Source organism: Chelonus insularis, unplaced genomic scaffold, assembly GCF_013357705.1.
Source record: "Chelonus insularis isolate UGA/USDA-ARS -01 unplaced genomic scaffold, ASM1335770v1 contig_23_pilon, whole genome shotgun sequence".
Classification (NCBI taxonomy): domain Eukaryota; kingdom Metazoa; phylum Arthropoda; class Insecta; order Hymenoptera; family Braconidae; genus Chelonus; species Chelonus insularis.
The window spans coordinates 863,308-891,232 of record NW_023276443.1 but is presented as its reverse complement, the minus strand read 5'-3'; the positions used below and the strand labels follow the sequence as shown (position 1 = coordinate 891,232).

Here is a 27,925-nt window from a genome sequence, read left to right as displayed (position 1 = left end):
TTCTTGAGTTTAGTGCACTTTTTTTTTGGTAAAATATTGATGTAGATAGAATGTATGCTCCAATTAGTGATACATTAAAGATCCTGAAGACTTTGTGATACTAAATTGTATGTATTTTTAATGATGATACTCCATAATTGGTAGCCTTTTTCTACTTCATCATTGTTACCAACTAAATGACCACAGTTACAATTAAAATATGAATAAACCAGTGTCAGGAATTGGATCATTTATCCAACCTGCAAATAAAAACTCATAAAACAAAAACATTGAAAATAGCATTAAAAAAATGAGAAGACAACAAAGAAGAGTAAAGCCAATTTTTCGTAACTGTTTTCGCGATAGAGGAAGTCATAAATTCCAATCCGTTTAGCCCGAAAGTATGCTAGCAGCCGAAGGGCATTAACGTAAGGGAGTTTCACCTGCGAATGCACATCGCAAGTTAGATACCCATGGGATCTAAAATAGACGAGAGGAGGATGAGATGAAACCTGGAAAGGGGGGAGGAAAAGGGAGAAAACGTGTATGCGCATCCCTTATGTATTTCATTCGCTTGGAAAGGGAAGGCAGTTATCCCTGGTAGAGCTAAAAGTAGCAGAGGAACGAAAATTTCATGTTCACCCTCTGTCTACTCCGACGCAGAAATAATTCATTTCCCTTGTACCCACCCCTGTCTCATTCTAAGGCGCCACCGACAATTTGTAAGAACCCAGCAATGAATTGGGTTGAAAAAACAGTACAGAACCCACGCCTTAATCATCTGTCTACTAGCTAAATAATTGTTTTAATTCATTGCTGATTAAAAACAAAAAAAATTATTGACCTCCCAGAGAATCAATAAAATAGAATTATTTCATAAACAGAACAAATAATGCCTAAAATGATATTTTCCATCAACCAACAGTTAACACATTGGATTTTTAAAGCTAAAAAAAATATCTTAACAGATGATGATATCATTGAAGAAAGTGTTATTAAACGTAAGTTTGTTAGCAAGAAATATTTTAATCAAATATTACTTAGAAACCATACCAAGATAATGACAAAAAAAATTAAATTCACGATTTCCCAGGTTCCCTCTGGACCATAGACGAGTCTGCGCATCCACTATTAGAAATAAGATGAACCCCACTAGTGTAGCGCAGTCGCGTATCGATCACTCCCCTACCCCTCAAATCCAACGGAAGCTATCGCGCACCCTCTCATCTCAGCTTTTAGTGGTCCACCGACCGCGCAGACAGTCGATGTCAATTCTGTTCGCGTCACTTTAACTAGACTGAATTCTCGATGTTATCCGGTTTCATTTACTATTTCAATTGAATTACGTTTTTCCGTGTTATTTCATCATCAACTCATACATTTATTCATCCGATTAGTTGGTAACACTAACGAGATTTTTTCTTTCTATTTGTTAAACTGATTTATTATTCCTAAGTGGTGATAAATTCAATTTTTGATTGATCAGTTAATTAGTGAACATAAAAATAATTTTAATTTCCTATAAAATCGTTTAAATATCAAATGATATTTTTTTATTGAAGATAATCAATTGAATTGTGAATGCTAATAATTTCAATTTTCATCACGCAACAGGTTTGTAACCCAAGAATAGAGTATCCGAAGCGACAGGAAGAGCCGAAATTGGATCGCAAGCTTCATGATATGATGATAAATCGATCGGTAATGAAGTTAAGTAAGTTGTATTAATGGAATGCAATAGATTTTAATGAAGAATCATCATTGAATATGTTGAAAAGTAGTAACAGAAAATGCTGCTCAAAGTAATTATCATCAATAAAAAGTAGAAAGAACAAAAAACAATAACCTCATTGCTCAAGTTAAATGAAAACAAACGATCGTGGCGCAGTGATGCGCGGTTTAGACTAAAACACGTGGAAAATCATGATGACTTTACCAAGGCTATTTATTCTGAGTCTTACTATTGGCGTTAGTGTTGGTAATCCTGATGCTAAACGCCTTTATGACGATCTTTTGTCCAACTATAATCGACTTATACGACCGGTATCAAATAATACCCACATTGTTGTGGTGAAACTAGGACTTCGGCTATCACAGCTTATCGATCTTGTAAGTTTCAAAATAAAATAAGTATTTTTAAAGTTAAATAATTCTTTTTATTTTATTCAAGTTACTTAAACCGATTTTTTATTATTCTTTTTTTTTGTAGAATTTAAAAGACCAAATTCTAACCACAAATGTCTGGCTAGACCACGTAAGTGACAGTTGAATGTTAAAATGTGCTAAAAGAGACGTAAAACTGGTAAAGTAAATTTTTATTTCACTCAGGAATGGCAGGATCACAAGTTCCAATGGGATCCTTCGGAATACGGCGGAGTGACTGAACTTTACGTCCCTAGTGAACATATTTGGCTTCCAGATATTGTTCTATATAACAAGTAAGTTTTAAACTATTTCACTTTGATTTAAATGTTTCCAAATGAATTCTATTACTGTTGTAATTGTTCCAATTTTCCTTTAAATATTTGTATTTTTTTTTTGTACCTATAATATTTTATTAATTAAATAATTATTTAAAATGTATCAAGTGCTGATGGAGAATATGGTGTAACGACAATGACAAAAGCTGTATTACACTACACTGGCAAAGTATTATGGACACCTCCAGCAATTTTTAAATCTTCATGTGAAATAGACGTGCGATATTTTCCCTTTGATCAACAAACATGTTTCATGAAGTTTGGTTCGTGGACATATGATGGGCTACAGGTAGAGCAAATATGTTTTCTCTGTTTATGTTAATTTTATAATCTATTCCAGACGATGATGGTATGACTATTTAATCATAATTTTAACTCCATTTTGAATAATTATAACTGTGAAATAAACTTACGTTAATAACGAATAAATTATTTGAAGAGAAGATAAAATAAATAAATTAGAAAAATTATGATAGAATGATTATCATATTTTTCATAAAAAGTACAAAAATCCAACAGTTTTTAAAGAATATTCATCATAAAAATATCCATTGTTAGCATAAAATAAAACATTAAAAGCCTTCTTTTGTCTCATATTTGCAGATTGACCTAAAACACATCAGTCAAAAAACGGGAAACAATAGCGTTGAAGTAGGAATAGATCTAGGGGAATATTATCCAAGTGTTGAATGGGATATTCTGGGTGTTCCAGCGGAACGTCACGAGAAATACTATCCTTGTTGTACAGAACCCTATCCAGACATATTTTTCAACATTACCTTACGTAGAAAAACTCTCTTTTACACTGTCAACCTCATAATACCTTGTGTCAGCATCTCATACCTATCAGTTCTAGCATTTTATCTACCAGCCGACTCTGGAGAAAAAATAGCATTGTGCATCAACATTCTATTGTCTCAAACTATGTTCTTTTTACTAATATCCGAGATCATACCTTCTACATCTTTAGCACTTCCTTTGCTAGGGAAATATCTCCTATTCACTATGATACTCGTTGCCTTATCTGTTGTTGTAACGATTATTATTCTCAATATTCATTACCGTAAACCCAGTACCCATAAAATGGCACCCTGGGTGCGGAAAATATTTATCAGAAGACTGCCTAAACTACTATTAATGAGAGTGCCAGATGATCTACTAAATGACCTAGCAGCACATAAAATGTACGGTAGAGGGAAGCCTGCTAAAAAAACAAAATTTGATAATGCAATATCTGCTGCTATGCGGTCACCATCTGTTATGTCCTCTCCTGAATCTGTAAGGCGACGAGGTGATAAATTGCACACTTGACTTTTTACTGTCCACCCTTTTCTCCCCTATAAACCAGACAATAATAAATATTAAAATACTTTCAGTTTGCAATGGACTACATAACACTCCAGGGAATAGATTTCTCGGTCTGGAACCTGGAATGGGAGGCTACAATGGACTTCCTACTGTCATGTCTGGACTGGACGAATCTATGAGTGATGTCGGTCCGAAAAAAAAATATCCATTTGAGTTGGAGAAAGCACTTCACAATGTCATGTTTATTCAACATCACATTCAACGTCAAGATGAGTTTAATGCGGTAAATTATTCAAATGAATTATTTTATAAAGTTTTATAAAGTAATCAAATCATGAAATGAAATAGGTGAAGTGTGATATAACATTTCATTTATAAATTATAAATGTTGAATATTTACAAGTGAGGCATGAACTAAAATCTGCTCTAAATATTTTTTCACATATTACACCTATTTTTCAGTACGTGGATATGCATTTTTAGGTGGGGGAGGCACTTTTTTTTATATTTCCCTGAAAAGAGATCGTTTTAAAAATTTGCAACAATATATTTCAATACTGCAGATGTTGGAGATATTTTTAAAATAAAACAAAAAAGTTTAATAGGTTGAAATTAGTTTTAGATTGAGTTGATTTAACACAAAAGATAAACTTTAAGTAGAAGCTACTAAAATTTAACTGATTAATATTTTTATCGTGATTGTCATTTTAACATAAATTACTGGATCATACGTATTTATTAGTGGAGTGGGAATAGGGGAGAATGCAAAATAACTTGGACAAACATTTCACAAACTGCCTTCTCCCACTCACTCTCATCCTATCAATAGATACCATCCATTCCGGTATAATGAAATCTGTCTCAAACTGATGTTTTGTTTGCTTATAAAACATTACTGCATATGAGTTGAAATCAATTGTCAAATAGAGAAAACATACAATAGTCAAATATTTTATGGCATAATATTTTGAGTAGCATTAAAATATATTTTTTTAAATAAAAAATAAGTCTTCTCCACGTTAAAATGTATATTTTTACACCAAAAAATGGTCTTAAATGGATGAAAAAATTTTCGGAGTAGAATGAAACTCAAATCCGATTATCAAATAATTACTTAATAACTAAAATAAATCATAATTAAATCAAGTATTAATCAAAATAAACTATTTTATATTTATTCTATAGGAAGATCAAGACTGGGGATTTGTTGCCATGGTACTTGATCGTCTATTTCTATGGATATTCACAATCGCATCGATTGTTGGTACGTTTGCTATCCTTTGCGAAGCACCGGCTTTGTATGATGATACAAAGCCCATCGATATGCAGCTGTCGGCAATCGCTCAGCAGCAATTTCCGCCGCGTAATCCTGATTTACTCAAAAATATAGCAGAGCATCACGCTGTCTAGTGAGATTCTCAATTAATAAGCTTAACGATAAAAATGTATCACAATAAGAACGAGAATAATTCAATAAAAACTTAGCTTTAACTATCAATTTCAATCATTATTAATAATTACTTAAACAATCTTTATATATAAAATAAATAATATTGTTACAATAAATGCAATGCAAGTTAAAATGTAAAATTCGATGAGTCAACGTAATGTATTATTAAGTTTTAAGAATTCAAATAAAGAAAATTGCAATGTTTTTTCATTAAAAATATATCTACATCAGTATTTTGTTTATTTCAATAGACAGTACGTATACACAGAGATGTATAAAAAAATAATTAATAAACGGTAAAATACAATATAGGAGAGGAAGATTTATATTAACAAAATGTGTTATCTAGTAACTCACTTACTAGATTTACTGGCTTATAAAAAACTTTTATAACTATCAAAATAAATGTACAATATCATTAATTATCATACAATATTTATATAAGTGTTATGACCTAAATTCAAATATTTTTATAATAATTACTTAAAGCACAGCTGTAATTAAAACAGAGATAATTAATTTGCTCTGAATGAGAAATTTTTCATTAATTTTTTAATGAATTTTTAAATATTTATTTTTTCAAAAATTTTCTAGAACGTTAATAATTTTTGAGTAAATTACTGTTTTTTGTTGACGTATTCTTTTTAATAAATATTTATATTTCAAGGTATCTAATTATTATCTTCAATAATATTTTCATGCATGATGAATATTTGAAAATACATTTAAACTCTGACTGCCATGAGACGTCTAGAAGGTTCAAATCCTTTCCATGTACCAATATAAATTTTACAGCGAGGACAAAAATGATGAACTGTCATGAAGGCACTCATACAGTACGGCAGACAAGAACATAAACAACACCTAAAAAGAAAAACTTTCAATTCACTTCTGACAATACAATTAAATTTTCATTACTCAGCAAAAGAAAATTGGCTAATCATTTAAATTGTAATTTTTACCCAAGAATACAAAGAATGAGACAACAAATATGTGCCATAGGTTGATGATCTGAAACAATAGATGTCTTGATATCCGCCAAACAAGAAGGACATTGCATTTTAACAGGACTTGGCGCCAAAGCATATGATCCAGGTTGACGTACTACTCTGACCTCCGACGTAATTGGATATGTTGGAGGTGTATTATTGTTATATTGTGGTGAAGGATCGTATACAATTGGCCCATCAGAATGATTAGGTTGGGGCATTTGGATCATTGGTTGAATATCTAGAATTACAAATCATTCAATTAATAAAGAAATGTCATTAAATATACAAATAAAAACATTTATAATAATTTATATTCTTACTTGGATATTCCCACTTAAATAAATTCAGTCAATAAAAAGTGAAACATAAAATATCATAATTTATTAAAAACAAATAATGAATATTAACCCAAGAAGAAACCATCTTAAAACGTTAGGAAAGAATTAGCATCGTAATAACTAGAAATAATAAAATTTTTATCGTATATGACCTACTACTAAGTCAATAGTTTATCTAAAAAACAAACAATTGTCATAAAGACAGAAATAACAATAAAAGAAAAACATTAAAATAGCAGCAAAATGTAAATTTAATCTTTTAATATAAGAAAAACGAAAGGAGCGACTCCATAACAATGCACAAGTGTTATAATATTATTGTTGAATTTCATGGAATGTGAATTTTTACTTGGAGCAAGTTTGTAGATAGAAAATAAGAATGAGGTGTAAAATGGTAACGCGAGAAAAAAACAATAAAATAAAAGCAATAAAATATAAATAAACGAGTAAATTTCTAATGAGAAAAATAGAGAGAAATAATTTATTTTGGTTGCATTAGTTTGATCACGTTTGGTATCTAGCATCGCTGACGAAGGCGAAAAGTTCAATATCACTGGCCATAGATAACTTGTATCAGTGGTACGATATGTCATTCGCATCAGTGACATAAAAGAGAAAAAAAAAATTTAGTCATGCTATTGAAGATTCCCGAATCAAACAAAATTCTCTGGTGTCCTATTTATTATTTATATTCATTTGGCATCCAAGTCTCGTTAAAAAAAATGGAACAAAAAGTAATCATTTCAAATATTAAGATTCGTGTTAACAAAGTGAGAGTAACAAGATTGAAATGATCTGTTTCAAAAGCATCAGTTACTATCATTAAGGATTTATTAGTATACCACTCACCTTGTAAACATTTAGAATAACAAATATTTTAAAGCTTCTTTGTGCATAAAGAACTACAAATGAATAAAATACTGTGATTAAAAAATAAAACAGGTAAAATGTAAGAATAAAAGGAACATAATATAGGAAAGGATAAGTGAGTTTATAATTACCTTAAGATAATAATAAAAAAAGTGTAATTTTTTTGTTAGTTTAAAAAGGTTTCAAGTCACTTTCCACCAGCATACACACAAGAAAAAAAATTATGTAAAAGTAAATAACTGAATTAATTTATAAATAGAAAATAATGAATAAAATATACTGAAAATACTCGTGAGAATAAACAAGTAAAAAGTTGTTTCAAATAGATACAATATTTATTACTAATTTTTTATAAAATGATGAGATAAAAAGCATTAATTAATGTAAATCTCTACACCACAATATTCACAAGGGTATTAGAGAGCTTAAGCATAAGTTAAATGCTGTGAATTTTGAAATGAATTCATAAATATCAGTGAAATAAAATATTAGAGATATTTTCCAGTATAAATAGGATAATTATTATTCATTAAAATAGTAGTGAAGAAATTTTAGATGGAATATAAAATATTAATGAAGAAAACTTGATCAATAAATGTCAAAAGAAAGTGTAGCAAAAAAAAACAATATATATCATTAATAATTCAAATATGTTGCATTTTTTAATAAGATAAATACTTACAAGGTGTAGGCATTGGAATTCTAGGTTCTGTAGGATAGGGTGGAACGCTGATGGGTGGATTTGTCACTCCCATCGATTGTGCTATAGCTTCCTCATAAGAAGGAGGAAGTGCTGATGGTGATGGTGGAGGTGCTGTAGGTCCTAGTGGTCTCGAACACATTGCGTTGCCTTTTTCCATTATTCCAAGATTCTTAAATAATAGAAAGTTCACATTTATATTAATAAATACTTATCAATTCAATTATTACACCTTATTATATAATTGTAAAAATAATTTTATCACAATGTAATATGCTTGTAAGTTAGGTCTTTATTGATCCTACTTAAAAGAGATTTAGTGTCAAGTACATATAAGTGTTATGATCATATTTATAAGTCGTGATAATGTAACGTAATAAAATAATGAAAGAATGAGAGACGCACTCAATGAAACACTACATTGATATCCTTATGATCTCAATTAATAAAAGTTCACTATACATAAATTTACTTAATATATAATTAAATCATTTTACAGTCATACAGACATCAATATTTTTCAAGTTATCTAGCTTCTAATATTAATCTCTATAATCCAATAAAAAAATGTGATAAATATGTCTATCATAACAAATAAATGCTCAAATGATTTCTAACATTTCACACTTAATAAATTGTAAATTCGTTTTAAAAGATAGCAACAAGTAGTAATTTTTCATGGAAAGTTTTTATGAACAGTTTTTTTTTATGAAGATATAAGATTGACTGTATTGGATAATTTTTAAAATGATTTTTATGCAACGTTGATTGGCAGTAGAAAATTATGAGGCATAAAGAAAGCTTTTGTACATCGTTCAGCTCTGTTTTACCTGTCGCAAAAAAAACATATAACCACATATGTATCGTAAGTGAATAATATTCATCAGTCAAGCTAACCGGTCCTGATTTTACTTACTTATATACTTAGTTTAAGTTAAGTTATTGCATGAACATTTACTCGCAAAACTTGCGTCACGTCCTTGTAAGTCACTTGTATGTAAGTAAGTAGAAGTAGAAAGCTAGTCGACGATCGTTATATAATTATTTATTGGCGGTCGAGTCACAAAAAATATTGATACAAAAAGTTGATAAATAAAACAAGGATAAATACTTGATGAGTCAATAATTAATAAAACTTGAGGACAACTCGATTATCAAGGTAAGTTTAGTGATTTTAATGCACAAATAAATAATAAAATGTCTGAATAAATGACTCTAATTGATTTAAATTGATTAAAATTAAAGATCAATAACAAATGAAAATTAAATTAAACTATTAGTTATCTACATTTTATTTATTTAATAAGTGAATGAATTAGATTATCTTTCATTAATTTTTTCATCAATATTCAACTATAAATTTGAAAACATTATGTTTTTTATTGTACTTATAAATTGACTATTATCATTAAAATGAGTAAATTTTATTAGACAAGTTTTTTTCAAATATTAAAAAAAAATTACTGACGTAGACGCTGACTTCCACGACCTACAGTAATAATGACATGATTTTTCAGACGTTTCTAAATTTGAATTTACCATCAATTACAGAATACATGTCTAGATGCTGAAAAAAATGATGACCAAGTAAACAACAAACTGCAATTGAATGTGTACGCTTTCATCACTTTAATAACACTGTTATTTTCTACTAAAAACATAAAACGTAATGCAGAAAATGACGTAGGATATATGAGTTCTCTGTATATTGTTATCAAGGATGTATTTATATCTTTAAAAAGCAATAAATGACTAAAAGCTTTATCATAAAAAATTTTTTAATATATTCCCACCTTTAATTAACAATCTTTCGTGCTGGCGTTTTTGTTTACCAACATTCCCAAAATAAAACACAAAGCGACTTTCAGTGGTTGCTTTCTTCCATTTTATCCTTATATCGATTAGTTCTATGCACTGAAGATATATGTTCTAAGTGTTCCAGATGCTGTATCTGCAAAATTAAGAATAAACTGCATCAGTTTTTATTGTAAAAATTAAAAAAAAAGACATTTTTTGCAATTCAAATGAACCAATGAACCCATGCTACGGTTGTTTTGATATTTATTTATTTTAATGATTAATTGATCTAATATTATAAACAAGGTTTTTGTTGTTAATGATAAAATTGAATTATTCTTTTTTATTTCCTGTTCCAACAAAATAATTTTCTCAAAAATTAAATAATTTTCAATAATTCCATAAACTTTTACCATCAATTTAATTTTATGAACCGCTAATCCTAGGAATTTAGCTCCTTACAATCACTTGAAACCAATAAAAATACGGAAATAGTATGTTGCATCATGGTAAGAAGTGAGAGTATATGGAAGCAATTCAAAAGGAACGCCATATAATACAAAGTGAAAGTGTCAAGATGAGACATGAGACAGTCGTTTTAATATAAGGTCAACAACTATTAAGAACAATCTCCATAAAAAAAAAATCTTTCTGGTTTATAATGAACAAAAAAAAATAATATGATATCAATTTTTCTTGTCAACGTTTCGTAAACTTCTGTGTTAAAATTTACACAAGTTAAATTTTTCTTTATAAATTACTTTCATTTACCCTTCAGAGTACAAAATGGTAGCAAAATAAAACATGTTTGCCAGCAATCAATCCACGTGCACAAGGGTATTTCACGAAAAAACGAAACAACATATAAAAAATGGCGCCGTTTATTACAAGAAACGCGCCAGATAATAATAAATTGAGTAATTTAGCAAACTATGTGGTCGGTTCATTTTAAATTACCATCTATTTATCACTCACCATAGCTATTATTCTAACTGCATAGAACTTTTAACAATTTATTGATTTATTTCATATTTTTCACCAATTAAAATACACGTCATAAAAAACACGCATACATCATCACCCGTAAAGAAAACACGAAGGACTGAAGCTGATTCCAGTTTGAAGCTATTAGAATCAAGAATATATAATATACACAAATGTGATAAGAGAACACACAGCTCCCCCTTACAATTTTTATACGAACTACAATGCATGGATGTACAGTCAAAGCTCTGTACACATTATCTGATTTCAAATTTCAGTAAATTTAATTTAAAATATATTTTCAATTAAATAATTTTTTTGTGTTAATAAATTTGTAAAAATATCAAGATTTTAGATAAATCTTTTCCGGTAAAAATTAATTTAATCTTGAAGTAATTATTTAACAAGTTGTGCTTCTATGTCCATAAAACAGAGAACTGAACAGATTTTTAAATAGTTATCAAGATTTTTTATCAAACATATTGTTGTTACTAATTGTCACTTGTTTCTTTGTGACCGAAAAAACTATTCCACCTCTGCTGATAACGTAAGGTAATCTTTCTATTAATAAAACTATTTTCTGAATAATAATAAAATCTTACATATGGTATTTGTAGATAAAAGTCAGAATTTTATCATGTTTAAAATAATCTTTATAAAATTATGAACATAATAAAATCATTAAAAAATATATGAAATTTATCAGTATTGTCTTTATCTGTAATTAACAAGTTTCTTTTATATTCTAGGTTAGAAACAATGGAATTAAAGTGTACTGTTCAACATTATGATTGGGGCAAAAAGGGAATGAACAGTAAAGTTGCGCAATTTTTAAAGGCAGCTAATCCTGAGATTAAAATAGATGAAGACAAGCCATATGCTGAACTGTGGATGGGAACACATTTAAATGGACCATCAGTATTAAAAAATACTGGAGAACATTTACATGAATATGTGGGTAAAAATGTTACGATTTTGGGAGATAAAGTAAGGAAAACTTTTGGCGATTCTTTACCTTTTTTATTTAAAGTTTTATCTATTGATAAAGCGTTATCTATACAAGCGCACCCAGACAAGCAATTGGCTACCAATTTAAATAAATTACATCCAACCATTTACAAGGATTCAAATCATAAACCTGAACTTGCTATAGCTCTAACACCGTTCAAAGCACTTTGTGGTTTCCGACCTGTTACTGAAATACAAAATTTTGTTAATACCATACCGGAACTTCATAATATTATTGGTGATAATACAGCCGAGCATTTCATTGGCTGTAATGAAGCTGATGCTAAGAAATATTTGAAAAAATGCTTAGAAAGGATTTTAACTCATCATTCTGACTCTACTGCTTCACAGATAAAACACTTTATAAATCGGCTGTCATCAATGGGTAATAAATTTATTTTTAAGTTTATTGAATGAACAATTCTAATCAAGATGCATTATTTATAGACGAATCCAGTAGAGAAATGCTTCATGCTTCCATCTTAGAGAGATTAAATGCAGATTTTCCTGGGGATGTAGGATGTTTTGGAATTTACTTTTTTAATTTAATAGAATTGAAACCTGGTGAGGCTATATATCTTGGCCCAAATGAACCACATGCTTATCTGTCTGGAGGTAAGAATAAAATTAAATAATCTCAATTGATTAGAACTTTATATATTTATTTATTCATATCTCCAAAATACAAAACATTATGCTTATAAAGGTAAAGAACTTAAATGTGAGTTTGAATTATAAATAAAATATCTATAAAACATTTTTAATTCATAAATTTTCACACGATTATAATTTCGTGTCTTAAAAATAATAGATTTATTAATATCGTAATGAATTTTTTATGAACCTTAAAAATTGAAGTATTATAAATTCATTAACTTTTCAATAATTATTCCAGATTGTATTGAATGTATGGCTTGTTCAGATAATGTCGTTCGAGCTGGATTAACTCCAAAATTAAAAGACGTTCCAACCCTCATCGAAATGTTAACATATCAATGTGAACCTGGATCACAAAAGTTATTTAAATCAAAAATTCTGATGAATAATAATTTTGCTCAAATTTTTCAACCACCCATTGATGATTTTTCCATTATACAAATAAATATAACTGACAATACTATAAAAGAGTACAAAATGATACCTTTGAACTCAGCATCTATCTTACTAATCACTGAAGGAAAAATTGAAATAGACAATAAAATTTACCAGAAAGGATCTGTGTTATTTCTTGGGGCCAATGAACAGTTACAACTGAAAATACTGAGTGAAAAATCACCGACAGTTATATTTCAAGCATCTGCCAATGTTTAAGCTTACTTTTTTATGTAAACCAAAGAACTTTATAGCAATAATTATAAGTAATGAATTATATTTTTTAATGAAAAAAATCATTTATTAACTTGAATCGTCCGAATACTCTGATGCTTTTTCAGGTAATGTTGATTTGTCTTCCTTATAGTGCCTATACTCTGGTTTCAACTCCCACATGTTTCTGTGCGGATTTTTTAAATTATAATTGCATACATCATTTAAAATTTCTTTTAAATACACCTATAATGTAAAAAAAACAATAATTATTTAATAGCTAAATCATTTATACTCAAGTATAAAAATGTTAATAATAAACTTACAATTGGTTGTCTAGTAATTTTCACTAAATCCCTAATATTATAATATTGATGTTTTTCAAATGCTGCGAATAACATATCTAATACAGCATCTTTATCATCTCGCATTTTCTTGCCTTCAGCTTTTTTCTTTTCAGCATATTCAATCTGTAATAAAAATTAATCGATATAAATAACGACTTTTTATAATTATTTATAATAAAATAATTGTGATACAACAATAAAATTACATTATGTTTGTGATCTGAAACAGGTTTAAAATTTTGTACGACTTTATCCAGCTGTTGAATTTGCCTCACTGGTACTGCAGCCTTTTTAATACTCTCCAACTTTAATTTCATGTAAGTATCATCAGCGTAAGGGCGGCATTCTAACTTTTGTACAATCCTTCCTTCCATGCACATTTTTTCAGTGTCTGGCACTAAAACAATATGATATAAAATTAATTAAAATAAAAAAGTGTAATTAGTAATACATTTGACTTTATTTATCTTACGTGTTACGTGTGAAAATACTCCAAGCATTTGATGCATCACAGTGGTAACGTCTAGTTTATGATGTTTTGGTATATCTTCTTCATCAGGCTCTTTTAAAGCTAGCACTGATTCTGATAAACTTAAAGTTACTTCTGCTTTGTGTCCGGGATTTCTGTATTAATTAAACTTATTTAGTAAAAAAAAAGTTGGTTATAAACCTCAAATATCATATTCTTGTAAACTTACTTGTTAATTTTGAGTTTCCCAACTTCAATATTTCCTGGAGCTTTCTCCCATTTATTTGCTATATATTTTGGAACTTTAACAAGCCATACACCACGATTTGCATTACTTAAATCTAATTCTTTCTCAGGATGAACTGATGTAGAAGCCATTATACATGAAAGATCAACAATAACTGGCAACCATGGAGAATATAATAAGAAGGCCGCACTGACGTTGGGGAAGTAAGCAAAATGAGTATCAAAAAGTAGAGTTGTAGAGTAGTACACAGAAACGCAACAAGCGGCGCTGGCATCAGGAAGCATCGAAATAAAAAAGAAGAGAGGGCATATAAGGCGGAGCATCATAATTGAGAGGAGGAGGAGCATAAAGACATAAAGTGGTTCCCTCTGAGGGATCGAAATCGAAGCAAAATGAAAAACTAATACAATTGAATTTAATACAAAATAATCTGAAATCAACTCCCTGCGTAGAAAAAAAAATTGTTCAGAAAAGTAATTTAAGAAAAACAAGAAATTGATGATAGCGAACATCAATAAAAAAAATGGAATTTTAATGACTATATTGAATATCTAAAGGGACAGATAGCGAGCGCTGCTTTGACCTTTTAGCGTCTTGCCATTCCGTCTTGCTGTACTTTTGAAGCAGACGCTCTTTTGAAAAAATTCCCAACTCATCAATTTAATTGACAATAATCGTCTATTAAAAAACTGTAGGAATAAAAATTGGCAGACTAATAAAGAACAGTCTGATCTATAATCCTGCCCAACTAAAATGATTAAAAACCGTAAATCGACCTCGCGGGCAATTATGAGAGCATCAACTTTAGAGAAGAAGGTACAGAAACCATGCTTTTTCACCTTCTAAAATCTGTAACTTTTTTCAATATCAATATTATAAAATAATGTACAATCGTGAATAGATCTTGCGGGCAATCATGAGAGCATGAATTATATAGAAAAAGGTACAGAAAACATAATTGCTCACATTATTGCCCGTGAGGTCGATTCGCGGTTTCATTTTAATTGGACAGGATTATAGATTAGACTGTTCCCTATTAGTCTGCCAATTTTTATTTCTTAATATTGATATTGAAAAAAGTTACAGATTTTAGAAGGTGAAAAAGCATGTTTTCTATACCTTCTTCTCTAGGTTGTCTGGCCTTAACTGATGTGGGCGGATCTACCACTGTCGCGCTTTAATTCTCTTATCCCTCTCTCTTTTTTTATTCTCCCACTTGTTTCAATTTTTCTGACGCTTCTTGGGCATCTTAAAGGATTGCATCTTTGACTCTGGGGGTAGGTCCCTTTCTGTTTTTCCTGCTTCACCTATCACAAATTGCACTTTTGCAAGACGCAATAAGACAGCATCCCCCTCTCCGTGGTGGAATGGGGAATGCTCGAATCTTTCGGATCTTAGATCTCAATCTTACTCCGTCTACTTACACGATCCCACTTGGGTTGCATACGACAACATGAAACGCTGTGAGGCAGAAGCTCGACGTTGTTTTAACAAAGCTAAACGGGATGGCTGGGCTAGCTTTTGTAAATCTTTGAACCGCTCTACACCCATCTCTGTTATTTGGAAGAAACTTGAAGCATTTAAACACAGACGTTGTGCCTCGGTGGCTCCTCCTTCATCGGAAGACTTGGAACAGCAGGAATTACAATTGAGATTTGTGGACAATATGTGTCCTCCTATTGATCCATCCGCGTTGCCTCCAGTCTTTCCTACTCATATTCAATTTTCTTCTTCTTCCATTCCTGTTGATTCTCTCAATAGTCCCTTTTCTAAGTCTGAATTCAAAATCGCTCTTGATAATAGCAAAAAAAATTCGTCCCCCGGCCTTGATTACAAACTGATTGGTAAACTTCCGGAATCTTACAAGGACCACCTCCTCCACATTTACAATTGCCTTTTTCAATCACATACCCTCCCTCCTTCGTGGAACGATTTTATTGTCTTCTTGTTTCCTAAACCTGAAAAAGGCAAATATCGTCCTATATGTTTGGCAGGGTGCCTATTGAAACTCATGGAGAGAATCGTTGTCAATCGAGTAAATTGGTGGTTAGAGCACTTCCATATTCTTCCCTGCTTACAATATGGGTTTCGTAGAAGGAGATCTTGTGCAGACAATCTGTCAATCTTAACTTCACGCATTCTAATAGGTTTTGCTGAAAGAAAATTTACCCTAGGAGTGTTCCTTGATATCAAATCTGCGTTCGATAATGTTGATCCCAGTCTTCTAGTTGAGGTTTTGGCCTCTATTGGTCTTCCAGAGAACTACTGCCACTTTTACTTTAATTTACTTGCCTTGAGACGCCTTTTCTTTTTGGTTGGTGGATCCCTGACTGATCCTCGGTTGGTTAATAAAGGTTCAGGGCAGGGTCTAGTCTCCAGTCTCACTCTCTTTAACTTATATATCTCTAAGCTTGAATCTGTGGTTGAGCCTAACTGCAATGTTATCCAATTTGCTGATGACATATGTATCACTTCTTCCCATCAAGACTATGACGTGGCTCTTGAATCGCTCCAGCGTTCCGTGGATGGTGTGAGCAAATATCTTGCTGACCTAAAGATGGCTCTTGCTCCAAACAAATCTAAACTTGTCATTTTCACTAGAAGAAATAATCCACCTCAACCTTGTCCACTACTGATAAATAACACCTCCATAGAAATCACCAACTCAGTTACTTTCCTTGGAATCACCCTCGATAGTAGACTTTCTTTCAATGCACATACCGCAAATCTGGTTTAAAAATGTAATAAACTAATATCAGTTATGAAAGCCCTTAGATCCACCTGGTGGGGCGCTGACACTATCATTCTTTTAAACTTTTATAGAGCCACAATTAGAAGTGTTTTAGAGTACGGTTGTCATGTGCATCCTCCTAGTAACACTCAATTACTTAGTAAATTCTCGCGTATTCAATTTAAAGCCATAAGGCTGTCCATTGGCCTAAGACAAAGCTCTCCCACCAATGTAGTCCTATCTGAGGCAGGAGAGTTTCACCTCTCCATCTGATTTAGTCAGCTAGCCTCAAGGTATATTTTACGTACCCTTGCTCTTGAAGGGCATCCCCTCCTGGACCTCCTACAACATCTCCAATGTGCGGCTACTCTGAAAGCCCACTCTGATGCTGTTCTTCCCTATAATATCTCTGCCATACCTCTTTTCAAAGCATATTGCAGTTCTTAAAAATACTCCAGTCTCGTTTACTCCTCGGCGAGTGCCACTCCATATGAATTCCCTCTAGAAGTGATACAGCTCACCCCAGATATTGACCTGCACTTTGGCCAACCGTTCAACATATCACCTCCCTCTCCCACAACTGATGAGGATTTCAATATTCTACTTAGGAAAACCTACCCAGACCACATAGCTTTCTACGCAGATGGATCTAAGTCACTTGACTCAGCCAAAGCTGGATTTGCATTTACTTGTCCAGCCCTAGACCTACGGGAATTTCATAGAATAAATTATAACTCTTCAATTTTCACCTTAGAGCTTCTTGCTATCCTCTTTTGTCTGAAAACCATAGTAACTCTTAGACCCTCTAAATATATCATTTTCTCTGACTCGCTTAGTTCCCTTATGGCTCTCTCAAACTCTGGTTCCCTGCACTCTAATATCTAATCTACCAAATCAAAGACCTGATTCTTACTCTGACGACCCAACAATCCTCTATAAAAATAACTTGGATACCTTCCCATGTTGGTATCTCTGGAAATGAGGAGACTGATGAGTTGGCGAATGTCGGATCCGGGAGAGTCTCTTGCACACCAGTCCTCCCCCCGGTCTCAGACGTTTTCCAGGCTTCAGACTCCTCTCATAAACAAAACGGAATCCCTGCACTTAGGGCAAAGAGTGTCAATGAAAATAAAGGCATTCATTACTTTAATAATTATAGCAATTCCACGTTAAAACCCTGGTTTCTTACGCTTAAATTAAGCAGACCTATTATTGTCATGACTTCTCGATTGAGAACGAATTATTACAGCCTCAATGCTAGTTTGTTCAGAAAGAATATAGTATCATCTCCTGCCTGCCCTTGTGGTCAAAACCTCGAGGACATCAATCACGTCCTGTGGTGGTGTCCTTTATACAATGATCACAAGAAAGCCCTATACATCTCCCTTAAGAGCCTCAACCTTAACCCCCCCTGTGATATTTTTCCTCTTCTAATTAAGCCATCCCCTAACCTTCTCTGTGTCCTCTTTAACTTCATGAAGAAAACAGGACGCAGTGTTTAAAAAAATATAAAACTCATAAATCTCGCGCTTCCGTTAATTCGGATAACAGCCGTAAAGTGCAATAGCGCTGGTGCCTAGAATAGATAGATAGATAGAACTGACGAACTCCCTTCTCAGTTCGACTATACATACCTGTAGCTATATTTTTCGATAAAAAACTTTTTTTCAAAATAAAAAAGTGTATAAAATTGGAGATTGAAATTTTGTCTTTTATCGATTGACACTTCCTTGAACTTGATACGCGTATTCAATACTCGAGAGTTGCAAACTGGGCCCCTTCGAGTTATATCATACTTATTTCTCAATACATAATTATTATGTACTGGGAATTTTCTCTCATTGCCCAATTACCAGGAAGAATTCTTGAAGGAGTCGTTGCCAAATGGATATTGATTTGTATTCAACTGGCGAAGATTCCATTGTACAATACGAAGCGAGAAGTATAATAGGAATAGTTCAAATTCTGAAATGTAGTAATTCTGATAAAAACACTAAAATCATGCACTAATGACTGTATGAAACTCAATTCAATAAATATACGGTAACAAATGCATAATCCATGCATACTGATTACAACAATAAATATATGTAATCGCAAACATTAGTAACATTTTTATTATTTATCTGAACCTAACAATCATTTAAATTTAATTTTCCTCTTTTCTTACATTTTATTTATACAATTTCGAAACAATCATTTGAGTATATAGAAAAGTAGAAAGCTAAAATAAACAAAACAGTGTTATTAGTGATATCACTAATAACATGTATGATATTATTACGACTTTTTATCACACTAAACAGTTGCATATTGTGAAAATGTTGAATAAATATTGTAAAATATCCGTATGTCGCCATCTAATGATTAATGGACAAACGACAGTTTTGTAGGATGTTGACGTTACTTGACGATTAGATTGTTTATAGCAACGAGGGGAGAGTTTGTTTATCTCCAGTTTATAGCTGAGACTCGAATCGACAGGACATCTTCTCTTGTATTTATTAATAGCTGTCAAGAAACATTTTAGTTGATTTATTAATTTTGGAGTTATTATTTGGCTATATTTTAAAATATACATATAGCGATGATGTTCTCTATTTTATTATAGATAGTCCTGTATTTAATGTGTCTGTATAGGATATTCAGTTATTTGTGTTTCAGTTTTCCAAAAATCATTCAATTTGCTGAACAACATTTTCAACGTTGTAAAATGATTCTAAATATTCATTGCAAATTTCCAAATTAAAATAGGGATCCTGTTCAATATAATATCCACGACCAATCAATTCCAATTTAACTATCTCATTTAAATAAACACGTAACTGATTCCAAGATACTGATTTTTTCAATTTTTTTAATTTTATGCTCCACATTCCGTAGGGACTAAGAAAAGAATGACTACGATGAATTGTAGTATACACTGAATTAGGATTAATCCAGTTTCCTGTTCTATCCTGATCAAGAGTGTAAGTGATGCTAATATCGTCATTGAACGAAATGAAATAATATTTTTCACCACAACGATAAAAGTTATTACCGACCATGGTTATGGTCAATGCAAAATTTTTTAGTACAGAATTAAAACTGTTTTGGATAGTTTTGTTCTTAAATTTAAAATTGATCCTGATATCGTTGTATTTCACCGCATTGTAATTAAGTCTTTTAGATACATCTGCTTTAAGCAAAATCTCTGAACCGTTGAGTAATTGCTGAATTTCATCCTTAATGGTTTTATGGTTCCGTACATAAAATGGCGAAGAACCAGTAGTATCACTATCGAATACATTGTTTTCGTGAACGAATTTGCTATACTCGTCGATTGTTGCTTCACTCTCATCAATGTAAGAGTTCATGTCCTTGATTCTTTTGATAATATTTGTTCTTAATGTTTCGCTATCGTTAAGCCGTAGATCTACAGGTAGCTGGAATTTCCCCAGTACACGAGCGGCAAACGGAAAGTAATGTTGTTTAAATGCATACAATGCCATTTCATATTTTTCAGTTAATATATTCGAATGTATCATCAACTTTAAATCAGTCATTGCCTTACTCAATTCAGCATCAGTCACTCGAATGTTATCCATCGTTGCAGACTCAATATGTGCAATATATTTAGCTTGTTTTACACTGTCTGCGTAAGTGTCAATGCGATCATGAAGGTCAATCAAAATGGAAAATCCTTCGTCAATCTTTTCGATGAAACGTATTAAATCATTTTGTAGTTCGAAAGACATTTGGTAGGTGAATTTTTGTAACAGTAATTTTAGATCTTTCCAAGTCGTTCGAGCAGCCCATTTAGTAATATCTAATTTAACATGTGACGATCCTTCTACTGAAGACTTGATTACATTCATCGTTTGTTCGATACTAAGAAGTTCCGGCATCAGTTTTTCGTACACTTGATTCTTCATCTTTTCCAAATCTCTCAATTGTTGATCATGTTTAGCAATCAATACGTTTATGTTTTCAATCTCTACTCCAGTGTTTTTCAATTGTTGAATAAAATTATACCCAGATTGGCTGCTACTGAGAATGGATTGAACTTTATTTATTTGGCGCATTGATTTTTTTGTTGTTTTCTTTTCCTGCTCTATGAAATCTTTTTGTTTATTTGTGAACTCTACTAATTTTTTTTCAATCTTTCTTACATTGTTCTTTAAAATATTGACTTCTGAAATTGATTTAAGCACTGTATTTTTGACTTTACGTATCTCTCTTTCAAAATCGTTCATTTTTTGGGAATTTTCTTTTTTTTTTCCTGTGTTTTCAATAATCCGTCATTGTATTCTTTCAATTGTGCAACTACCTCGTCAAGTTTATTAGCTAATTCTTTAGGTTCATTATCAATAATTTCTGTCAGCCGAGACTGTATTTCTGAATTCAAATCAAGTGATGGAACTGTGTAGTAGGCTTTATCAGGACTATTGTTGATAAGCATTCCTTCAGTTATCCATACCGCTGATGTTATCGCAGCACCTACTACAGCACCAACGGGTCCGAAAAATGAAAGACAACCAGCAGCTATTTTGAGGGGTGTGAGTGCTAATTTAACTACCATTTTCAAGTCTGACTTTTGCATTGAGAGTATAATTTTTTTTCTTATTTATTTTGTTAATTATTGCCTGAATTTTATCGTCTGTCTGTTCCCAAAGTTTCTGAATTTCAGGTTCAATTATATTTTTTGAGAAATCCTTTGCTTTCTGAATTTTTTTTGCTAGGATATTATTGTATTCTGTTTGGTATTTCTGCACAGTTTGCAAGTGTGTATTTTTATTGACTTCATTTATGCTCTCCTCCATGGCGTTTAGATACATACGCAAATTAACAACGGTTTTACCTTTTTTTCTCTCTTTTAGCGCAAACATTTTTGTGAGTACAACAGTATATATGAAGTTTAGTACTTTTTTGTTTTCTATGAGTTTTTCAGAGATAGCAAATTTTTCAATTCGGACAAGTAATGAATCATAAAATGGAGTAAAATCAATTTTAATTCCTAATTTAAGATATTGATTCTCTAATCCCTCTAATTCTCTAACGAAAACAAGTGTATTATATTCTACTCCGATGTAGTGATCGTTTTCGAGATCTTTAATAAACCTTCTCAATTTTGTTTCCTCGAGGTTTTTATAGAGATTTTCCCTTATATATTCTTTGTAAATAGAAATGACAAAATATGGGTTGACCATATATAATCTTTTTGGAAGTATTTCATCTTTTCTACTGAAGCCTGGCTTCCCATATTCTCCAGCGGGAAATTCTAAACTGATTAACCATTCCCTGCTGCATAATAAATAAGAGTTAGAATAAAAATTGAGGCATTAAACGGAAAAATTTTTTCAGATGATGGTTAAAAAACAACCCTATGCTATAATACATTCAAATATGCAATAAATGTAAATTCTAAATACTTCATCTTACAATATTCATTACTTTTTTTTGGAGTGTAACTTTTTTAACTGAAGTAAGAAATCTGAATTACGTTTATATGAAGCTAAAGTGAGATATATGTATATATGTATATCTATACTACTATATAAATCTCTAGTGTCTGTCGGCTTTTTCTTTCAACAACAAGTTACTGACCATGTAACATGGATAGAAACGAACTCCTTGTGTTTGTATTGTATATATAACGATTCTATTGTTTTAAAGAGTCAAAAATTGAGTCTTACGATGAAATTTGAAATTTCTATATCACACGAGCCTATACCGGCGACTTCGTCCACGAAGATCCTATTTGTTTGGCATTGACAATAAAATATTATTTTTTCAGGAGTTATGAAAAATTTCCCGTTCGATCGACTAAAATCTATCCATTACGTCCTGTTTTCAATTTTTATAACAAATTCAATTGTTAAAAACAAAAGAGTTCGTTTTTATTCATGTCACACAGTTGGTATCTTTTTTTTAGCAAAAAGAAAAAATTTCCCGTTGAAAGAACTTAAATATATTGCATTGATTTGGTTTTCTATCGTTTATAACAAATTCAATTGTTATAAACAATTCACATAAACAGAAAGTAGCCTATAACCTTTCCGATAACGTCCTCTATATGTCTGCAAAATTTGGTCGCAATCGGATTGGTCGTTTCGAAAATTAGTGCGGACAGACAGAAAGAAATCAGAAATTTATATTGTAGTATAGATAAGTGGCATATATGACCTCATAGGTTCCATATACAAACCATATAAAATCATATATGTTTTATATATATAAAGGGAATATAGGCTATATCGGGAATTGGCTTTATATGGTTCATATATGAACCATGTAAGGCCAATTCCCTATATACGATCGTATAAGAAAATTTTCTCGCGGGTAGAGTCTATAAATATAAGTCAAATGATTTCCATCACAAATTGATTTATTAGCCTAAATTATGCTGCATATGGTCGGATTGCATTTGGAAAGAAAATATGTATACTTTAGTTCATACTTGAATTTTTCTTTATGATCTTATAGATAATTTGGATTTTGTCAGACCCCATTTTTGTTTGTTTAAGTTTCAATTCGACTAGTTACGTAAATTTTTCAATTCAAGTACCATTGATTGATAGTATAGAATAAATTTATTGGAAAAAATGATCATTTCTTTGCTATTTTAGTTTTCCGAGCATTTAGTAGTGAAATATGATATAATTCGTAATAGAACCTATCGATTGAGTTTCTAATTCAGAACCTAAAACTTTACGAGTGATGGGAAAATGCAGTTTTCTCCGCTAGGTAAGTAAAACGATAACGGAGTTAGAGTTGATATTTTAACCTTTACTATTCACATTACTATTGCAAATTGGAAAAAATCTTACTTAAAAGTCTCCAAAATCAACTTTTCACCGGCAATATCAGAAAGTTGTTCATGCTTAAAACTCAAACTTCGTCTGCCTGATGATTTGTGTCCACCACGTCCTCTCAGCCCCTCCAACTCTGTAGAACCTAGAATACAACGTTACAAACTTGTTTGAGGGATATCACAGTTTAGAATAATAGACTTGTACTATGCTAGATCGAGTCCGTATGCGCACAAAATGTTACAGGCTTCCTTTTTTAATACTCACTCATTACAATTGTTCCTGGATATCCTCCATAACCGCCAGCACCACTGTCTCCTACAATATAAACCTTATTTTAGAAAAAGTCTAGCGTACAGTCATTTGGTTAGTTTCATTCCGTGTAGTTAAAATGGCTCGAGAATATTATTTTTCCATTTAATAATAGAAAATTTGGTAGTTTCTCGAGTGCCAAATATAATTCCCACCATCTTGTCGGTACGGAGCATTTTAGTGTTTCTATACAGTTCAACGGATGATTTTCACAAACACCGTATTTTCAATTCAAAATGTTTTCCTTAGAATGACATAAGCATTTGCTACAACAGTGAGAAACTCTAATAAATCAATCAAAATAACAATTAAATTTATTATAAACAATTGAAAACGGGGTCTATGCAAGATACATATTTGAGTTCTTCCAACGCGTAATTTTTTTTTCCATATAAATAAAATTAAAATGTATGTTTATGATTTTGAAATATCTGCCTCGAACTAAGCTCAAAGGGATAGAACGAGTCCGTATGCGCACAAAAAATTACAAGCTTCCTATTTCAATACCTATATTCTTTGAAGTATTCACATTGACTAAGTTTCCAAAGCCACTAATTACAATTGTTCCTGGATATCCTCCATGACCACCAGCACCACCGTCTCCTACAATATAAACCTTATTTTAGAAAAAGTCTAGCGCATGGTCATTTATTTAGTTTCATTCGGTGTAGTTAAGATGTGAGATGAATGACACCAAGCATTTGCTACAACAGTGAGAAGCTCTAATGAATCAATAAAAATAACAAAAATGTGTTTTAAAGTCTTCTTCAAGAAATTACGTAAAATTGTTGAAAAGCAAGAAAAAAGTTTTGTAATTCATATGAACCTCCATTGCTGGGTTTTTCTGTCACTACACGTATGATAATATTATTCGAAATTATATCTTCCAAATTTATTGAATCTTCTGTATGCTGTGTAAACTCCTTTTTTAAGAACGATTCTGGAATTTCTTCAACTGTGACGCCATCTGTACCTAAAATATCCAGAAAAAATTAGTAAGTAAACGAAGAAATCAATCCAATAAAGGAAGTTCTAACCATTTCTACCATGTTGTCCAGGCCCTCCTTTGCCACCGTTAGCATATATCTCCAGATTATTTGAATTTATAAATTGTTCACCAACACCAAAAAAATGTCCAGCAGGGCCACCTGGAAACCCCTGAGAACCATGTGTTCCATTTCCTAACAAAACATTAGATGATTTTGCAAATGCTGCCTTTGGTGGTTCTCCGTCTTTGCCATTTAAAATAATTTTCTGGGTTCTGATAACTTCCCACGTGGGTGCTAAAATAAATATCTGAACCTCTTCACCTGTTTTATTTATTGGGCAATCTATAAAAACCTTGTTCAACGCAAAGACGTGAATAATTTTTACGTGTGCCCAGCAGTCACATTTGATTACATCGCACATTTTGACATTGTATCCTTTTACAGTCAGCTGCTCTGGTGTGCATGAAAATTGAATGTTACGTTGAAATGTATTGAAAATCGTTTTGATATGATCTAATTGGAATCGGTTAAGTTTCATTGTTTTTATTTTTTGATAAATCTCATCATTACCGATTTCCTGCATAATATTATTCAAATCCGTAATATTTTCAACAGTTATAGATTTCGAGCTAGCACATGATAACTTTATTCTATCAATTCGACTGTCATCTTTTAATTGCTGTAATTTATATGTCATTAGATTTGATTGCAAATTATTCAAAAAATCATCAATGTTTTTTAAATCTTCAATTAATTTTAGAACATCTTGGACTCTATTCTTCAGTAATATCATGTAAAGGTCTTTATTACTATTTGACACTGTTGTAAAGAATTTCACCTTTCTGACGTTATCTGAAATATCGTTCAAATTATTTATCGATACAGAAATATTTGAAGTATTAACTGCATCAAGAAACTCTCTGAAGAATTCTAGAGGTTCGTTAAAATTTTTCATTTCAGAAAAAACTTTATAAGCTTGCAAAGTTCGATCATATAACATTTCAATGTCATTATGTTGTTTTTCTATTTGCAAATAGTGTGTGTGAATTTTGTTACTTATCTTGTGTAAGCAATTCATTAAAACATTCCGAAATATGTCATTAACTATTTGATCTACAATAATTTTCGAAGATTTAGACAAAGCAAAACCGAAATCATCCTTATTATTTTGGACGTAGTGTAGATTATCGGTTATCATTTTCCGGATAGTATTGATTTCTCTTTTCGTCTTCGATAATTTTTTCAATTCTCCTTCCCGAGTTGGCTGTCGAAAAATAGCGATTCTTGGATATGATACATTATTTTTTTGTACTAAAGCGTCAATTATATCTACAAATTTTGCGTACATTTCGACGTTCTCTGTTTTACTACGGTAAGTTTTTTTTTATCATTCAAATAGTTAACTATTCCCTCCATAACTGATTCATTGTCGTTCAACAAAACGGGCGGAGCACCTTCATTATCAGACAAGTCGTATACATTTTCCACTTTTGTTGCCACTAATCCTACTCCGTCACAAAACTTGGAAATATTTCTAATAAATCCACAGATGTGCTCCAATAAATCATCGAAATCATTTTTATTTCCATTGTGTTTTAACGATTCGTAATTGATTACTAAAACGATTTTTATTTTTTTGACGTGATTCATGAAAGTTTTCTGAAAATATATAGAAGATATTTCATATTCGGTCTCCCGATTATCACGAAATCCTAAGAAATCAACATATGTTATATTTCTTTTTTTGTCAGTCATCGCTTCTGGAATAAGTGTTCTTGATGATGATCCTGTTCCAATCCGACCTTCTTCATCAATAAATACACGATAGGCTTGACCTTTTATCCGAGAAGATTTCAATTTTCGCCCTATCAAAGCCGAGACTAATGTACTTTTCCCAGCCCCAGTATTCCCCAATACTAACACAAATTTTTCATGTTCGTCTTCAAAAATGAGTTTATTTTCGTGTTCGTTCACAAAATTTAAAATTTTTGTGTAATTAGTAATTATATCTCGCGGCATCACATGATGTTTTGTAGGAAGTTCATCAAGGTTGTGAGTAGAATTTTGGGCCACTGTTAGTCATTGTGTAAGACAAAGTATAAAACTTATTGATAATATTGGAGTCATTGTAACCAAACTTACTCAGTAGACGTTGATAATTGACTATCTTCACTGAGGCTCATTGAAATATTTTCGAGCAATGATCAAAAGAGAAAAAAAAAATTAATGCAATCACAATGAAAGTATCGGTACACACGAAGATAATATATGTAGAAATAACCGACAAAAATTAGGAAACTTATACTGTTTCTTATCTAAAGTGGGGAGACGAGCAGTGTCTGACTCATTCGAATAGTTCCAAAGTAAATATTTAGTAATAAAAAAATAATATAATATATTATTCAATAAAAACGATTGAAATAATTGTGAGAATTCAATACTATATTTTTGTTATTCGATAGTTTTTTTTCCAGTCGAGAATAAAATTTGAAAAAATTGCAAGTATAAAGTTTTTTTTTGGAAATTATTCTGATACAATTAACGAGATGGAAATAGGTTTATAAATATTTTGAAAAATTTATAACAATGTTTTTCTAACTTAAGTTATGCTTAAAATCTATTGCCAAGTAACCTTTTCTCCATTGTTTTTCAGCTTATCGTAGTGCAGTTACTTATTGTGAAGATATTGCCTCTCGAAAAATTCATCATCCCCTTTTATGGTTTTTTGTATATTATATATTTCTTTAAATAATTATCGTTACAATAATAGTCGAAGTATCATTATGGTAGTCATATTAGTATTTAAGACAGTTTTTAATGATCACGAA

The 27,925-nt window shown here is 31.3% G+C and overlaps 5 protein-coding genes across 9 annotated transcripts; 2 read left to right on the top strand and 3 right to left on the bottom strand.

Moving 5' to 3' along the window:
• Positions 1 to 1,231: 1,231 nt before the first annotated feature.
• nAChRalpha2 (nicotinic acetylcholine receptor alpha2) lies at positions 1,232 to 5,355 on the top strand. Of its 2 annotated transcripts, none has more exons than XM_035079207.1 (8): positions 1,232 to 1,379; positions 1,594 to 2,088; positions 2,189 to 2,233; positions 2,308 to 2,417; positions 2,568 to 2,748; positions 3,063 to 3,750; positions 3,836 to 4,050; positions 4,953 to 5,355. In XM_035079207.1, exons 2-8 carry the CDS (start codon positions 1,903 to 1,905, stop codon positions 5,175 to 5,177), a joined length of 1,650 nt encoding a protein of 549 aa, XP_034935098.1. In that variant the 5' UTR covers positions 1,232 to 1,379; positions 1,594 to 1,902; the 3' UTR covers positions 5,178 to 5,355. The 2 variants fall into 2 exon arrangements, with proteins under 2 accessions (XP_034935098.1, XP_034935099.1); XM_035079208.1 differs by having other exon boundaries at positions 1,232 to 1,680; positions 1,761 to 2,088.
• Positions 5,356 to 5,570: 215 nt separating this feature from the next.
• Positions 5,571 to 11,044, bottom strand: LOC118064540 (lipopolysaccharide-induced tumor necrosis factor-alpha factor homolog). Of its 2 annotated transcripts, XM_035079221.1 has the most exons (5): positions 10,890 to 11,044; positions 9,911 to 10,068; positions 8,100 to 8,289; positions 6,180 to 6,447; positions 5,573 to 6,081 (listed from the first exon to the last, which is right to left on the bottom strand). In XM_035079221.1, exons 3-5 carry the CDS (start codon positions 8,275 to 8,277, stop codon positions 5,943 to 5,945), a joined length of 585 nt encoding a protein of 194 aa, XP_034935112.1. In that variant the 5' UTR covers positions 8,278 to 8,289; positions 9,911 to 10,068; positions 10,890 to 11,044; the 3' UTR covers positions 5,573 to 5,942. The 2 variants fall into 2 exon arrangements, with proteins under 2 accessions (XP_034935111.1, XP_034935112.1); XM_035079220.1 differs by lacking the exons at positions 9,911 to 10,068; positions 10,890 to 11,044 and adding an exon at positions 9,657 to 9,712 and having other exon boundaries at positions 5,571 to 6,081.
• Positions 11,045 to 11,150: 106 nt separating this feature from the next.
• On the top strand, positions 11,151 to 13,294 carry Mpi (mannose phosphate isomerase). Of its 3 annotated transcripts, none has more exons than XM_035079217.1 (4): positions 11,151 to 11,445; positions 11,648 to 12,291; positions 12,354 to 12,521; positions 12,802 to 13,294. In XM_035079217.1, exons 2-4 carry the CDS (start codon positions 11,658 to 11,660, stop codon positions 13,215 to 13,217), a joined length of 1,218 nt encoding a protein of 405 aa, XP_034935108.1. In that variant the 5' UTR covers positions 11,151 to 11,445; positions 11,648 to 11,657; the 3' UTR covers positions 13,218 to 13,294. The 3 variants fall into 3 exon arrangements, with proteins under 3 accessions (XP_034935108.1, XP_034935107.1, XP_034935109.1); XM_035079216.1 differs by having other exon boundaries at positions 11,153 to 11,450; XM_035079218.1 differs by lacking the exon at positions 11,151 to 11,445 and adding an exon at positions 11,483 to 11,505.
• Positions 12,791 to 14,480, bottom strand: TfIIFbeta (transcription factor TFIIFbeta). The gene is made up of 6 exons (XM_035079219.1): positions 14,257 to 14,480; positions 14,031 to 14,182; positions 13,765 to 13,955; positions 13,538 to 13,681; positions 13,307 to 13,457; positions 12,791 to 12,909 (listed from the first exon to the last, which is right to left on the bottom strand). Exons 1-6 carry the CDS (start codon positions 14,403 to 14,405, stop codon positions 12,899 to 12,901), a joined length of 798 nt encoding a protein of 265 aa, XP_034935110.1. The 5' UTR covers positions 14,406 to 14,480; the 3' UTR covers positions 12,791 to 12,898.
• A 4,814-nt stretch (positions 14,481 to 19,294) lies between these two features.
• Positions 19,295 to 26,453, bottom strand: LOC118064564 (uncharacterized). The gene is made up of 7 exons (XM_035079248.1): positions 25,146 to 26,453; positions 24,935 to 25,081; positions 24,616 to 24,711; positions 24,064 to 24,114; positions 23,815 to 23,941; positions 21,564 to 22,288; positions 19,295 to 21,287 (listed from the first exon to the last, which is right to left on the bottom strand). Exons 1-7 carry the CDS (start codon positions 26,443 to 26,445, stop codon positions 19,681 to 19,683), a joined length of 4,053 nt encoding a protein of 1,350 aa, XP_034935139.1. The 5' UTR covers positions 26,446 to 26,453; the 3' UTR covers positions 19,295 to 19,680.
• Between the last annotated feature and the right edge of the window lie 1,472 nt (positions 26,454 to 27,925).

Bases quoted from the DNA above. Each gene is read 5' to 3' on its own strand.
- nAChRalpha2 (XM_035079207.1), top strand. From the start codon at position 1,903: ATGATGACTTTACCAAGGCTATTTATTCTGAGTCTTACTATTGGCGTT. The intron at 2,089-2,188 runs GTAAGTTTCAAA...TTTTTTTTGTAG, and splicing joins TATCACAGCTTATCGATCTT to AATTTAAAAGACCAAATTCT. The intron at 2,749-3,062 runs GTAGAGCAAATA...TCATATTTGCAG, and splicing joins GGACATATGATGGGCTACAG to ATTGACCTAAAACACATCAG.
- LOC118064540 (XM_035079220.1), bottom strand. The intron at 6,448-8,099 runs GTAAGTATTTAT...TTGTAATTCTAG, and splicing joins AATTCCAATGCCTACACCTT to ATATTCAACCAATGATCCAA. The intron at 6,082-6,179 runs GTAAAAATTACA...TTTTCTTTTTAG, and splicing joins CTCATTCTTTGTATTCTTGG to GTGTTGTTTATGTTCTTGTC.
- Mpi (XM_035079217.1), top strand. From the start codon at position 11,658: ATGGAATTAAAGTGTACTGTTCAACATTATGATTGGGGCAAAAAGGGA. The intron at 12,292-12,353 runs GTAATAAATTTA...CATTATTTATAG, and splicing joins AAATCGGCTGTCATCAATGG to ACGAATCCAGTAGAGAAATG. The intron at 12,522-12,801 runs GTAAGAATAAAA...TAATTATTCCAG, and splicing joins ACATGCTTATCTGTCTGGAG to ATTGTATTGAATGTATGGCT.
- TfIIFbeta (XM_035079219.1), bottom strand. From the start codon at position 14,405: ATGGCTTCTACATCAGTTCATCCTGAGAAAGAATTAGATTTAAGTAAT. The intron at 13,956-14,030 runs GTAAGATAAATA...ATATTGTTTTAG, and splicing joins AGTATTTTCACACGTAACAC to TGCCAGACACTGAAAAAATG. The intron at 13,458-13,537 runs GTAAGTTTATTA...TTTACATTATAG, and splicing joins AAATTACTAGACAACCAATT to GTGTATTTAAAAGAAATTTT.
- LOC118064564 (XM_035079248.1), bottom strand. From the start codon at position 26,445: ATGTACGCAAAATTTGTAGATATAATTGACGCTTTAGTACAAAAAAAT. The intron at 24,712-24,934 runs GTTCATATGAAT...TTTATATTGTAG, and splicing joins AGAAAAACCCAGCAATGGAG to GAGACGGTGGTGCTGGTGGT. The intron at 21,288-21,563 runs GTAGTTAAATTA...AAAGAATACAAT, and splicing joins AAAAGTCAGACTTGAAAATG to GACGGATTATTGAAAACACA.